Source organism: Lytechinus pictus, chromosome 11 (assembly GCF_037042905.1).
Source record: "Lytechinus pictus isolate F3 Inbred chromosome 11, Lp3.0, whole genome shotgun sequence".
NCBI lineage: Eukaryota > Metazoa > Echinodermata > Echinoidea > Temnopleuroida > Toxopneustidae > Lytechinus > Lytechinus pictus.
Window position 1 is genome coordinate 26,162,673 of NC_087255.1, and position 15,007 is coordinate 26,177,679.

The 15,007-nt window shown below is 37.5% G+C and overlaps 1 protein-coding gene across 3 annotated transcripts; it reads right to left on the reverse strand.

Annotated features, from left to right (window-relative positions):
* Window positions 1–509: 509 nt before the first annotated feature.
* On the reverse strand, window positions 510–11,087 carry LOC129264658 (uncharacterized). Of its 3 annotated transcripts, XM_064106225.1 has the most exons (6): window positions 10,940–11,087; window positions 7,758–9,325; window positions 2,556–6,648; window positions 1,658–1,759; window positions 1,122–1,241; window positions 510–628 (listed from the first exon to the last, which is right to left on the reverse strand). In XM_064106225.1, the coding sequence occupies exons 2-3, from the start codon at window positions 8,628–8,630 to the stop codon at window positions 4,681–4,683; spliced, it is 2,841 nt and encodes a 946-aa protein (XP_063962295.1). In that variant the 5' UTR covers window positions 8,631–9,325; window positions 10,940–11,087; the 3' UTR covers window positions 510–628; window positions 1,122–1,241; window positions 1,658–1,759; window positions 2,556–4,680. The 3 variants fall into 3 exon arrangements, with proteins under 3 accessions (XP_063962295.1, XP_063962294.1, XP_063962296.1); XM_064106224.1 differs by having other exon boundaries at window positions 1,658–6,648; XM_064106226.1 differs by lacking the exon at window positions 10,940–11,087 and having other exon boundaries at window positions 1,658–6,648; window positions 7,758–9,467.
* Window positions 11,088–15,007: the final 3,920 nt, after the last annotated feature.

Here is a 15,007-nt window from a genome sequence, read left to right on the forward strand (position 1 = left end):
TCGAATAACTGCCCCCTTTTACCCAAGAAAAGTGCTCCTAAAGAATTTGTTCTGTGCCCCTTTCACCTGAGAAGGACCCGTTTTATGGTCACCATGACGAGTGCCCTTTGAAACAAGAAAACAATAAGGAAATCCTTTGTGCATTAAGTTTAATAATTCATGTGAGTGGGGGTAGATAAGCAGTTTCGTACACTACAGATGGAGGGGGGGGGGGCTTGAAGGACTCTTGCCCCCCAAAAAAAGGGTGAAATATATCATTCTGAATATTTTGTCGAAATCTATCACAAAATTGGATTTTCTTTTTAAAAATGTCAAAATTTTGCTCTCTCGCAACTTCTTTAAAATTTCACATAATACAGCATTTTCCCTGTGCCCCCCCCCCCCCACTTTCAACTTCACTTCGCCGCTCCTATTTGTATGTTTATAGCTTTTCCTTTTGCAACCAGTTTTAATGAAAATCGACAGGAAATTTCATACTTCATGAATTTGGGGTTGTGATGATAATAAAAAATAAAAAAAATTGGACTTGAAAAAAAAAAACCTTTTCCATCTTTATCAAGTGCTTCCTAAGCTAAGTCACTCTTCAATTTGTTGGATTTCTTGAATGAAAACATCTGTTACACCAGTCCTGCAGATTGAAAAAATAGAGAAAGAAAATCAATGAATTTAAATTAAAATTGTCATGATTTGTAAAACATAATTGTTTTAAGAAAAGTAAGACTATACATACCGGTATATAAATTTCTTCATCACATAACATAGGAAATCTTACTTCTACTAATTATAAACATGTACTTCTACAAAGCATATCACTTAAACCTGTTCTATGCAGTTTGCATACCACTCTCCATTATAACTACATGTACTCTATAAAAAAAAATGTCAGAGATTTCCCATAAATATGAATACATGAATTAACATATATAAATTATATGTAATAGTCAGAATTAAAGATGATATGTTTTGTTGCACAGAATATTTTGATCTGCGAATAAAAACGACACCTAACTATAACCTAAAAACAGAATTGAAATGTTTTTTTTTCAAAGGCAGGTCTATTCGTTGCCTGAAAATTTTGTGAAAACCCCCCCATTATTAAAGATAATCACTTATTAACTCACTCATATAACTGCTGTAGGTTGTATTTCTCTTTGTGGTCCTATCACTGTTCTATTAGGCCTACTTCACCAATTGTTTATCATCATCAATCACCTCCATGGAAATTGTAGAGTTGCATCATCCTATTGGACAAAATGTAAAATAATAAGATTATAAAAAAAATTGTAAATCTACAAATATGAAATATGAATATCACACTAAAGAATGAATAAAATGAATTTTATAAAATATAATCATGAAAAATAAATATTGCTTTGTTTATAAACAAATAGGAAATAAAAAGGCCATTTAAATAATAGTAGATCCAGGACATGACCTTATTTTATAAATTTGCCCAAGGTGCATAACTTTTGGCATTGGTTCTATTTTAGACTCGAGAGAGTCGAGAGCCTGTATATATAGGAAGTGTTTATTCAGTATAGATCCTACCTCTTAGCAGTGGCTCTGGTTATTTTTATTTAATGTAAACATGGTTAACATTCATTTCAATGCATGTAATGTATCTGCAATTTTTTATGGGTTAGTTTAACTTTTATACCTGGATGAGAATCTGCAAAATGATACATGCACTTATGATCATCATGTTTAACCATAGGTACCAGGTAGACCTCTACTGTTTTTCTTGTTCTTCAAACTCAACCTGTTTGTGAAAGAAAAGAGAGAACAATAAGTGTCAAGTGATCTCTTTTATGGCCGTATGTACACTGTAAAAAAACCCCTGATTTTACAGAAAAAAAACAAGATTTTGCAGAAAGCAATAACATAATCATTCTGTAAATTCATAAAACAGGAAGTTTTCTACAGAACAGGTCTGTTTAAATAGCTACATTCATGAAAAATAAAAAACACCTCCAAATCTTCTCGCACTCACATCACTCTACAGATAAATAACTCAGTAATCTCTTATGATAAGTGAAACAATTTGTAAAAATTTAAAATGATCAAAATATTTGAATAAAATCAGCTTTATTGTGGCAAAAATAGCATGGAGAATATCACCAGCGATATCAAGCGATATCCCAATATTATGATCGTTTAAAGTATGTGCGTCCGCATACGCGCTCTGAAATTGTGTCGGCTGCTAGCGAGAGATGAATTGCCGAGTGCTGTGTGAAATGTACGGAGGGCTAGGGGCCGGGGTAAGCGCGTGCGGGTACACGGCCGTAGTCGACGCTGTCATTGCCGATGTACATACAATCTCTGCACGCGAGGCACTGCGACTGTACCGACGGCAGAGACGATACGGGGCTGCGCTGGCGGTCATGCTGGTTGGACGACCGCTCGTGACTGCTGCACTGCACCTGCCACTGCAGTTCACTGCGATCTGCGACTGACTTCGGGCCGAGCTGGGGCTTGCTCTTTCTGCATTAGAATCATGCATTTTGATCGCTGGTGTATTTCCGTGGGGATTACTAAAAAATTATAGCGATGTTTACCTTGAACTGGCATGGAACTGGGGTTATTCCAATGATTAATCCAGAGTTTTTCGTGCCTCGTACCCATCGTCGTAGCTCAGCTAGCTAGCTAGCTATATGCACGATGATGAAAGTAGTTCCGTGACGTAGTACCGAGCAGCATAAATTAAGGAGTTTAGTCGATGAGTCATCCGTTGCCAAGCAACGTGCACATTATGAATTGGGTCATTTTCGCTTGACTGTAACCTTTTTTGTGACATGCTGTGTTTGATGTGACCCTATTATCTTTCCTTTTTTATTTCATTGAATCAAATGTGAACTTGATTTATTATTACTTTCCTTTCCACTTGCATTATAAATTGTTTGTTTCTGATAGTCATTTTTTTATTTCCTTTATTTTTAATTAGCCTTTCACAGTTTTTAATCTTTCATTTACTTATTTTTTTTACACCTTTAATAATGCAATTGAGCTGTAATAGTGTGTGTAGGGGGGGGGACAGCCCCCCCTAAATTTGAGGTGGGGGACAGCCTCCCCCCCCCCTAAAATCTAAGTTGATGACATTTTTTTTTTTTGCTTGTCAAATTTTTTTCCTGTGTCCATCACAAAATTTCAGGTGGACCCCCCTTAATTTTTGGGGGGAGGGGTTGCAAAGTTGTCCTAAATCATTGCACTGGTTGCATCAACTGGAGGGACAGATGGGATATAGTATTCATAATCATTCTAATTATTCCTATTTCTTGTTACATAATATCAATTTAAAAGTGTATGTTTTTTCTTGAAGATGTTTCATTTTCTTCCTTTCCAGCTATTTTTGCAGACCATCAAGCTGTAAATTATAAAATTTCAAACCCATTTTATACTCGTACTAACATTTTTTTTCCCCTACTGGTCCAACCTTTCCTGTCCTACCGGCATAGGCAGACATGTCCCCCCCCCTAAATTTTAGGTGGTGGGGACGTTCCCCCCCCCCTAAATTTTTAGTTGCTACTTTTTTTTTTGCTTGCCAATTTTTTTTCCCTCCCAAATTTGGCCTGATAGCCTTTTTTTGTGCTTGCTTGTCAAAAAATTTTGGTGGTCCCCCCCCCTAAAATGTTTGGCTTCCGCTGCCAATGCCGACCGGTAGAAATCAATTTTTCAATCTTTTACTGGTCCGAACCTAAAATTTACTGGCCCCAAAAATAAAGGAAAAAAATGAGTTTCTTCTGCTGTCTTTAAAAAAAAAAATTTTGCCCCAAATACAAACATACATTACACACAACTTAATTCACAAGAGCAATTTCTCAATTTTGCTGTTATATATAGATGGAAATATGGGGGGGGGGGGGGTTGGAGGCAAAAGCAACAAATTTCTTTCCTTTTTTGCCTTTAAATCATCGAACTGGTGGGATAGGGTATTTGTGGTTTGATATATTACTATTTTTATTTGTTCTGTTTCCAACAATTCATATTGTGGGCACAAGTTACTTAAAATTAACTTGAGCATCGATATAAAGTATTTTTTTCTAACATTGAAAATGTTTTGATTTTCTTTTTCTTTCCAGGTACTGTCAACAGACCTGCAAGCTCTTCGCGCTTTTCCATCCCACAACTTCGAATGAATATTTAGCCAAGTTTTGGTATCAAAATCTGAAAGGACTTTATGTACAAGTATTTTTGATATACCAGTAAACTAGTTCTTGTTATTTCAATCAAAGTTAATAGTCAAAATAAGAAAAATTAGGGGCAATGTTTCATGATTTCAACCTTTGGGCTAAAAGGAGGAGCACATTTGAAAATGAATAAAATGCATATTTTAAAATTATGTCTCCATCCATCATCAAATAAAATGCTTGTTTAAGCCCTCAAGGGGAATTTTTGAAAACTCTTTGTCATTTTTTACTCAGTTTTTCCTTTTTACCAGCTCCAAGCGCAACCTTGTTCATCTTCTTCATATAGCAGGTGAAAATGGGGAGGTGTATACCCACGAAACATGGAATATATTCTCACTGATTCACTTAATTTGGATAATGAACCTTAAATGACAATTGATACAATATGAAGGCAGGCATAAGACAGTTGATTTAAATGCATCTCTACCCAATCTCCCATTTTCACATGTTGTAGGATATGAATATATATATATATATACTCCTACCTATAGTTTGATTACAAGTTGATGATCATATCTTCTTGGTACAGATCAGTGAGAAGCTCAGCTACGGTCATGAAGAAAGGCTCCTGGGAAGACTGATACTTCATCTTCAACTCTTTCTCTACCAGCTCATCAACTACTCCATCATACCAACTGTCCTTGCCAGCTTCTTCCCAACGATGAATGATAGATTTTCCGATCAAGTATTTTGGATCTTTTACTGTATGCAGATAGTGATTATCTAAGTCTTCAACTGGGATGTTTTGGAGGATGTTCTTCAGCTCATCAACTGAACACTTTGACAGTGCTGCCTTCTCTATCTTCTTCCCTAGAATTTTGGTCCTGAATGTGATTTGCTTCCGGAGCAAAACAGAAGCCCTCGTCTTTGACAGAGTTTGAACATGCTGGTGGATTTCTTCTCCACTCCAAATACCACTTTCGATGATATGTTCGAATAGTTCTTCAATTTTATCTCTCTCCCTTCCTTCCTTCTCAGATTGCTTCTGCTGTTTATCTCGCACTCTTTTCCTCACCATTTCAACATACTGTTCCTTTTTCTCCTTATCTTCCCTTCTAACTTTCTTGGCTTTCTTTACACCGAGGTTGATCACTCTCCTTCTTTCTTCTAGCGATTTGTCTTCGAGCCAGCTCCTTGTTTTATTTGCCTTAAACATCACTTTACTTTCGGCCTTCCCTATCGATATGTTTGGTGCTCTTAGAAGGCTAGCATCAAGAAGGGCAAAGTTCCTCTCCCCGCTGATATTTGTTGAAACGCAAGACTGAGCATCATCTGTCAATTCAGGAGACGGTTCCCAGAACTTGCCTCCAGGTAGCTGGGAGCTGAGCTGCCTATCAAGAACCTCTACGATGCCATGGATCAGACTGCTGATAAGAGCGTGAACTTCTTCGATCTCATCAGGGGGAACTTGACATAGTGAAGCCCATGATTCATCATCAATGTCGTGTCCAAAGATGGATACACCTTCCAAGACTTTGCTAGGCTGTTGCTCCCAGTCTTGAAGGATGTTACGTGCTTGAAGGAACAAGTTGTTCATCTCCAGGATTGGTAAGTCTCTCCCAGCCATGCCCTTCCAGGGTCCCATCACCGTACACTGGAGAACACCAAGACATCTCAGTTCAACTTTTGAGGAGGAGGTCCATGCATTAACAAATGCTCGTTGAAGATTGTTCTGAGGACGCTGCACCTTGGTGTAATACTCAAGTATTCCATCGCCGCACTTAAACAGAAGGACTGAATTACAAAACAATATGTTGAACCTGTTTCCCACCCAGCGTGGTAGAGTGGAGGGCAGCCCCTTGTCATGAAGATAGGTCTTTATACCAACGTTGTCCCCACTTGCTGCATTATTAAATATCTTATCAGCCGCTCTAAGAAGTGCTTGGACTCTACTCTCTCCAGGTTTCTGGAATGGCATAAACGTAGTTCCCAAAGCAGAGGCCTTCTTCTTATCTTCGGTACAAAGAATGCTATTGACCTGTCTGGCAAAAGAATCCAAAGGGTGCATTGCACAACGGAATGAGTTAATACTACTCCCAGTCTCCTCCTCCAATTCCTTGTCAACTGCAGAGTTTGTGGTACATCTATCAGTCATGGTGTTCTTGACTTTGCAGAGAAGGTCTTCCTCAACTCCTTCACACGATGCCTTGATGGAAGTCACGTAATCAGCTGCTGTGCCCCCTGGTTGCTGGTAGACACCTGTCAGGAAGGTTGCTGATCTTGTTGCCACCTCTATCTCTGCCAGGTGTCCAAGGCGGCCTTTCGTGGTTCCATCGTACTTGAGGGTTAGGCTATCTTCACCTTCTACTCCCTCCCTTACCTGTTCTCTTGATAGCGTCTTCATTTCAGAAGCAAAGCGGGCTTGTGTTGAGGTTGATGGCAGACTCGGCACAGGCTGGTTCCCAAGACTCTCCATCACTGTGCGAATAACCTCACTCACCCTGTGCTCCGCCACACCTTGGTCCTATACATGAAATTAATGAAGATGCACACTAACCCAGTACTATGAAAACTCATTATAAAAAAATTAATGAGAATTAAAGGGATTGTCCACGCTGATATTTATATCTCAATAATTAAAGTAAAATTATAAAAGCAAAATGCTGAAAATTTGATCAAAATCAGATAAAATGAAACAGCGATTGAATTCTAAAGATTTGCATTATTCTGGTGAAACAGATCTAGACATGTCTTTATGAATATTCATCAGGTGGGCTGATGATGTCATACCCCCACTTGTTTATTTGTATTTTATTATATGAAATTAGTTTTTAACAAATTTTCTACCAAGTACTAAACAACTGATTAAGTGCATTAGTTATTTACTGCCGCAATTCATTTCATCATAATGGAGACACATCATATACAAATATACGAAATAATGAAACATTTATGCTTTCATGTAACCACATAAGTAAAAGGAAAATGGGGATGAGAAATCATCAGCCCACCTAATGAATATTCATGATGATGTGCATATAACTATCTTCACAAAATATCAATTAACTTAATTCAATAACTTCGTTATTTTTTCCCAATTTGGATGAAATTTTCAGCATTTTACCATGTTAATTTTACTCCCTTTAAAACCCAGGCATTCAAAACATTCCAAATTATATATAGGCCTATCGGATATAAAAGTATTTTTGTTCTTTGTTTATAAAATCAAGTTATTTCGGTGACTAACTTAACAAGATGGTTCGCAAACGAGACTCACCTGAATTCGCGATCAATGAAATATGTAATACATGTCTGACCCCTTAATGACCTTTGACCTCATTTTCCTCATGAACACACATGTGGTATTACCCAAGGATCATTTTACCGAGTGTAATTTGAATGCAAACAAATAAAGAAATGAGAGTAGTAAGTTGAATACACACTATAAACAGACTACTAATGAACCAACATTACCACTTTTCTTAATACTTAGAAAACCTTGAAAATTTATGTTGTATGATGATATGCTTCCACTTCCAGAGACTGTGTTTTAGTACATATTTCATATGTAATTGTTACGTAGTAAATTTTGTTTTTGATTCACTTGATTGTTAGACAACAGAATATACTGACCTGAAGGAAGTACGAGACTTGTCTGATACTACTTGAATATTCTTTTCCTTCCTTCGTACAAAGTGGTTTGGTGAAGCTCTCTACTTGTCCTTCTAACTCATCAATATTTCGATGAAGGTCGTCAATATAATCAACATGTCCTAAAGTAGCTGGAGGTCTTTGCTTGGGCTGTTTACATCTGGGTTCTTTGCTCTTCTTGGATCTCAGGCGATCTAGTCTGGATTTATAAAGTTTACATCTGTTAACTGCTCTTCGATGCAGTGACTGGACTCTAGTGTAAGTGGAATTCAGGGCCTGAAATTTACATTGCCACATAGACCGGCTGGATCTAAGTCTCTTGAAGTTCTGGATGACATCTTTTGGGCAACCAACTTCTCCAATGATGGAATACAAAGCTTTCAATTTCTTGGAAGCACTTCTTCTATCCTCTGATCTTTTCTTCTCACACTCCTCCAATTTCTTCTGCAGACGATGCACACTCTCTTCTTTTTTCTTTTCAAAGGTTTCCAAGCTTCTGACAAGACCTACACAATTTCTACACTGTGGCTTACTGGGTTCCATCTTCTGCTTCGTCTCTCTACGTTGAGGGAGGTTGAATGCCATAGCTAAGTACTCTTCAAGGGCCTTCTTCCCAGCAGTTGTTGCATTCTTCTTCAGCTTGGAACACTTCTCCTTCACCCTCCCCATTGCTGAATTGAGTGATACAGGATTGCATTTTAACTCTGTTCCTAAGCTTTTCCATAGGTCACTGTTCATGACTGAGGCAAGTTCTACAACCATCCCATTTGTCAGAGTTACTTGGCTTATTTTTGAAGCGATGTTAGTGGTTGTGAGGCCTGCCTCTGCGCACTTGTAACCAATGAAACCTTCCATTGTCCTGTAGAATATGAAGTATTAATTGTCCTAGAACACCTTGATAGTTTTTATGACGTGTATTAGCAAACTAAAAGGTGAGAAGTGAAGTGGGCTTTAAATCAAAAGTTGTAAAAATAACAACTTAAAATGTAAATAAAGTAAACAAATTATAAAAAAATAGATAAAAATTAAGATGAAACTCTCAAACCATAATTTGCATTTCACACACCCACACTTCACTCGCAAGCATCGTAAAAAAATCTATATATAGGCTCTAATAAAAATTAGAAACCATTTCTACCCACAGCTGCACCGAACATAATATCTTTGATAATCTTTCTCTACAATCTCTTATTCTCTTTCACCAATAATAAAGAGTAAATCAATTTGATTCTTTCTTGAAATTTTGTTACTAATTTGCAGTAAACACTGCACTCGATCTTGCAATGTGTAAACACATCGCACCGCAACCAAGTCACAGGCCTGGATATTGCCATGGATGGTACAGGCAGGTACAACCAAGTAGCCTGGAAACTCATGGACCTGTCCATGGAGGATATCTATTGTAACAATAGAATCCTCCGTGGACAGGGCCCTGTTGAAACTGCAGATGGAATAGCAGCGGTTCTGATTGGTTGGTTGATGTCATTGGTAAGATCAAGATGACTGCTCCATTCAATGTTCCTCGAAAAACCTCAGTGTCTCAAATTTATCTACAAAAATAAATAAAATACAAATATGAGAAGTTGAGAGTAAAAAGTTCAAAACTGTTTCTCAATCTATTATTTTAATTGAATCTTTTTTTAATCTATCCTTACTCAGATCAAAGATTATGGGGTATGCAATAGATTTCATTTTGTTTTGCAATTTTAACTTGTAAAAGGCACAATATTGTGGCCCATTTTTATTCAAATCACTGCAAGTCTCTGCAAGTAAATGAAAAAAATATATATTTTGAGATTCAAGGTTACAAAAAATCACAATCACATCTTTTACCTATAAATAATAAGTAAAATAGTATCTGAGAAATGAAGTGAAATAATAAATGTAAACAAAAGTATAAAATACAAAATAATGATTCAAAATGAATGTTAGTTCATCACAGTAAAATTACATCTATTTAATAGTGACTTCATATTTCTTTGGGCAATTTAAATATACAATGTCTACATTGATAAGCATAATCAAATTGGCAACACAGTGCAAAAATATTCATTGCCATGGCTGGAGCGATTCAGGTATTTCACACCTTAATTATTTATTTCCAGTAAAAAAAAAAATCAAGGGGGGTGGAAAACATTAAAAAAAATTGTACAAGCCCTTTGGCCTTATAAAAAAAATGAGGGGGGAGAAATATTGTAAATATTCCCTTTTCATTTCAAATTGGCAACTGGATCAAAATATCAAATTTGCTATAAAGTACCTGAAAACAAACCTGACTAGAGTCAACTCGAGTCACATAATGGCAATGCATACACCCCCCCCCCCCTGCCAAAAAACAAGATATAATTTTATTCTACAAATGGTTTTTCAGTCTTTAATCAAGATTTAACTGTGTTGCCAATTTGAAGAGGTTACCATCGGTCAAACATGTCCCCAAAATATATCGCTGATCAGAACCATAATGCATTATGGGATAGAAAAGGGGGCATTCATTAAGCTAGCTCAGCTCGCGCACTGCAGTACGAAGAGCTAGCTAACGTAACTGCCCCCTTTTTTATCCCATGATGCATTGCGGTTCTGATTAAGTTAGTGATCAACCTTATTCATGAAGATTCACTCAATGCACTATATTATTATTAGACACATAAGCTCGAGTTCAATGTCAACTACTATCTCAACTGAACTGAGCAGTCTGGACAGTGGACCCCGGCCTAATTAACTTACTTAGACCCAGGCAAATTCAACTTCATTTTCATTCCATATTAACATTTTTCCTTTGGAATTCTATCAATGTCAAACTAAAAATATAAATTCACCGAATCACCAAACCCTTTGCAAAAAAATATTCCTCCGTTTTCATTGTTAACTACACAATTCAATACGTGTGGGTCCCATTGACGTACGCACAGCCTGTTGGCTCACACGCACTCGAACGTGGGGTAATTTCATGAAAATCCGAGCCAGACGGCCCGGGGAAGCCCAACTTCCAAATTCCATATTTTAAAACGGCTAAGTCTTGCGACATAACGGAAAGGAAAATCAGATCTGAAATGAATTCAGCTTCAATAAAATACCACGTTTTCACTTCTATCTTGTTGGATATATATCGCATTTCAGTGGAAATCGTCGAGAATTACGAAAATTCAACGGGAAATTGTACTTACCACTGACTTTCCAGGCAAGTTTGACTGACAAAAGTCTTCGGTTCGAACGGCTCAGTGATCGTAGATGGTGACGTATGTATTCATGTAGAGATTTGTGTACATATTATACCCATAGGGTGAATTACTTTAGAAATTAGAGTAGATTCATCCGCCCCTTGCATTTGCTCATGCACCCGGCTCCAGCCGGCGATCACAGCATATCGGCGGCAAAATGCGCCATGCAAAAAGAGCGCCGTTTGTGCGCAGCGCCCTCAACCGTTCGTGGTTGTAGCTAGTTTAAAAAGGGGAAAATGGTGTTTTATTTAAGGAAATTTGTAAGGTTCCATACACCAAATACCAATTTCCTGTAATTTTACATGATATAATGTAAGATTATGCAATCTGGTAAAATTACAGGTTTTCTCGAGACTCTGCTGCAGGAACTTCTTTTATTTTAAGAATAAATTTTCAAACAGTGTAGGGGGAGGGGTTTGGGTGGGAGCTGAAATGTGAAAACCTTCATAAAAAAAAGAATTGCATGAAATCCTTCAATTTTACTTTAGAAAATGCAAAAAACAACCCTAGGCAATATAGGTAGCTTCGGGCCCTCACTTTCTGAATTTCAGGTTTCTCTAATTTTTTTTCTTCACATGTCTGCCCCCCCCCCCCCCACAAAAAAAAAAAATCTGCATCTTTTTATTCCGAATCTTAATTCATTTGATTTTAACAACATAATTTCATAATCTCATGCACTAGGTAGATCTAGTCCAACCAGAATCAGTGCTGCGTGACAGCATTCATGTATCTAAATAAGTTCTAGATCTAGACTATCGATAGACTCTCGATCTATCTAGACCTAGAATGTAAAGCTAACCCTTCGGTGACTTTACCTAGATGTAGGCCCTATATCGATTTAGAAATTTTTGATGTCTGACTTTTATTCCTGGCTAAACCTTCATTGCCATTATTGACCGAGAGTAGATGATAGCATCTAGATCTAGTCCTTGGTCCACCGACAGTCATACTCGTACATGTAAATGTAGTCGTTTAGGCCCAGACCTACATCTAGGCCTAAAATGATAGACCTAGATCCTAAGCCCTGGGGGTACGTGTCGAGGGTTGGGAAAGTATAAGTTAGATGACTAGATTTGAATTAGGTAGGCCCAGATCTACGTACCGGTACAAGCATCGATGGATAAAAGTAAAGTAACATAAACCATGTAAACTGATAAAGTAAAATTAAGAATGGGACTAGGCTCTGTTAACCAGAAATTAGATCTTGATCTATTGATAATGAGAGTGAGACAAACATGCAGAGCAGCATGTTATTTCTAATACCGAGTCTAACTATATAAATGACAATAAGAATTAAAATGGGTGGGGGCTAAATGCAGAAGAAGCCTGAAGTTATGCAAAATAAATTTGATATCTGAAACTGACGAGAATCTAGTGAGGATTGACACAATGATGACAGGCATATCTTCTTCCACACTCCGCTTCACAGTATTCCTGACTGAGTCTCGATCTACTGAAGATAGATGCAGATCTCCCTCTAGATCTAACGTTATACAGTGTACAAAAAGAAGCTTCATTCTTCTTGTTTTAATCAATCGTGGGCTCCGGCCCGGCCCGATTTTCTCTCGATGCCCAGCCGGCTAGGACTCCCGTACAAAATACATGTGGTTGACACAGCGGCATAACCACTGAAAAGCAACATACAGGCTGCACTGGGCCGGGCGACGATGACAATCTAACTTCAATTTCAAAGACCAAATTCCGCTTTTCTTTAACAGAAGAATGATAGAAAACTCTCTAATTAGTTAAAGAAATAATCTAAGATCACAAAATACAGTGTGAAATGTGTAAATAGTCCACTGAATTAATGTGGTTTTATCAATTTATACGTACTCACCGGAATGTTCGTAGGTCCATTTTTGTGTGGAAAGAAAAGTTTCAGAATGAATAAATTAGATGACGTAATGAGGTCAAATGAATAATTAATTCTGTAACACGATACCACTAATATCGATGACAAAGAATCGGGGAAATCGCGTATTAATGACGCTCTTAGCCAATGAAAAGGCCGGATTATGAATATCTTCATGCTCATGAATGTCAATGAGGGCTTATTTTTGTCTTCAAATGATCGCGGTAGGCGGAGCCTAATCTCATTTGTTTTGTGCTGAACGCGCACGCAGCTTTCGGTCTAGTAATATATTATAAGGTCTTTGGCCGTGGTGCCGTGCACGGTCGCCGTGCCGGATGCGGTGTAAACGGGCCTTAAACAGTGAAAGCGCGAAGCGTGAGCAAATCTTTTTTAAATTTCATATATTTTGTCCTGGAAATTGAACATTCTGGGCAATGTTTGTGATCATGAACAAGATGCGTAGGTATAACTAAATAATTACTGCGAACGCGAAGCGCGAGCAGAAATTTCTATGTGTTCTGGGCCCCGTCTCACAAAGAGTCACGATTGATCCGATCAATCGTAACTCTATGGAAATCCATCAGTGTCATAATTTTTTCCTACGAAAAATTTGCACCATGTCCTTTGTATGCAAAGAGAAGCGCAGTGAATTTTCAAGAAAACAATGAATGCATGAATTTACATCATAGCTATAAAATATTTTTAACAAACATGCATTATAGATGTTGACGATGCTGGCTGTCCATAGTTGCGATTGATCGGATCAATCGTAACTCTTTGTAAGACAGGGCCCTATTCTGATCGAAATTAGCCATTAAGACGATACATATTTCAACGATCAAATAATGTGAGCACGAAGCGCGAGCTGAAAATTTTTGACATTCCGACCTGAAAAATTGACATTCTAAGCACTTTGTGTAATCATGAACGGGATATCTTTATATAAATAAACAAATGATGCGAGCGCGAAGCGCGAGCCGAAAAAACTGATTTCAGTCCTAAAAACGGGACACTCTATTCACGTTTTGTAAATCATGAAAAAGGATGGGTAATTTGGTACCTTCTTACATTAATAATGCGAGCAGAAATTTTGGATATTCTGATTTGCAACAGGATAATTTAATCACGTTTTAAATAAAGAACAAGCTGCGTATCTCAATAAACATGCGTGCGCGTGTTTTAGAGTTAGCAAGAATCTGAGCTTTCTGAATACATTTTTTAATCGTGAAAATAAAAAATGCGAGCGCGAAGTGCGAGCTGAAAATGTTGATATTCACACCATGAAACTTACATTTTACAGAACACTTAAAATTGAAAATCACACAAAATAATGAAAGCTCGATATCCGAGCAGAAACATATTTTGTATATTGACTTTAAAACTCAATATTTCAAGCTCTATATCAGCCTATTGAGCAAGATGTGTATCTCATCGAACAGGCAGTGCGAGCAAAAATTGTATTTATATAGTGACATGAAAGATTTTTTTTTTTCCAAGTCTTCCCCTGACCTTATTTTATTCACTCGTCTTCCTCCTCTTATTTTTCATCTCCTTTTTTCTTTTCTCTTTCCCCTTCTTTTGTTTGATCCGCCAATAGCGGGGCGGACCCACTGAACTAAAAATACGTATTCTAGTTCAGTGGGCGGACCCCTCGCCCCTTGGATCCGTCGATGGACAGTTATAGACAATCATGTAAAGGCGTCGGGCATTTGTGTGCGAGATAGCATAGCGAAAGAGCAATTAAAATAATTATTTACCCCATTGAAACTAAGCATTTGTTTAAAAAAACAATAAGACATTGGGGTTAAGACGGGGTAGTATAGGGCCCTGAAAGTAAAGGTAATTGATGATTCATCAATAACATTTCCCCTGTGGCGGCCGTACGGCGAGTCGAAAACAGCCGTTTTAACATTTTTTTGTACAAGGTACATATAGGTGGTTTCAATAAAAATGAATAAAACTGTTGTTTTTTTTACTCCGTAGGGGAAATGTGACTGAGGTATAAATGAACCTTAGCATTTCGAACCTTCATCACGATTGAAAAAGAAATGCCCAGGTCCTTCTCAGAGGTTTCCTTTTGATAATATTATATTTAGAAAGGGTTCTGAATTTCGTCAACAAATATTTTTGTATCGAGTTATCAAGTTCGATTTTATATTTTG

Excerpts from the sequence above, each read along its gene's own strand:
- LOC129264658 (XM_064106225.1), bottom strand. The coding sequence starts at position 8,630 with ATGGAAGGTTTCATTGGTTACAAGTGCGCAGAGGCAGGCCTCACAACC. Across the intron at positions 6,649-7,757 it reads AAGTCTCGTACTTCCTTCAG|GACCAAGGTGTGGCGGAGCA; the intron begins GTCAGTATATTC and ends TTTCATGTATAG.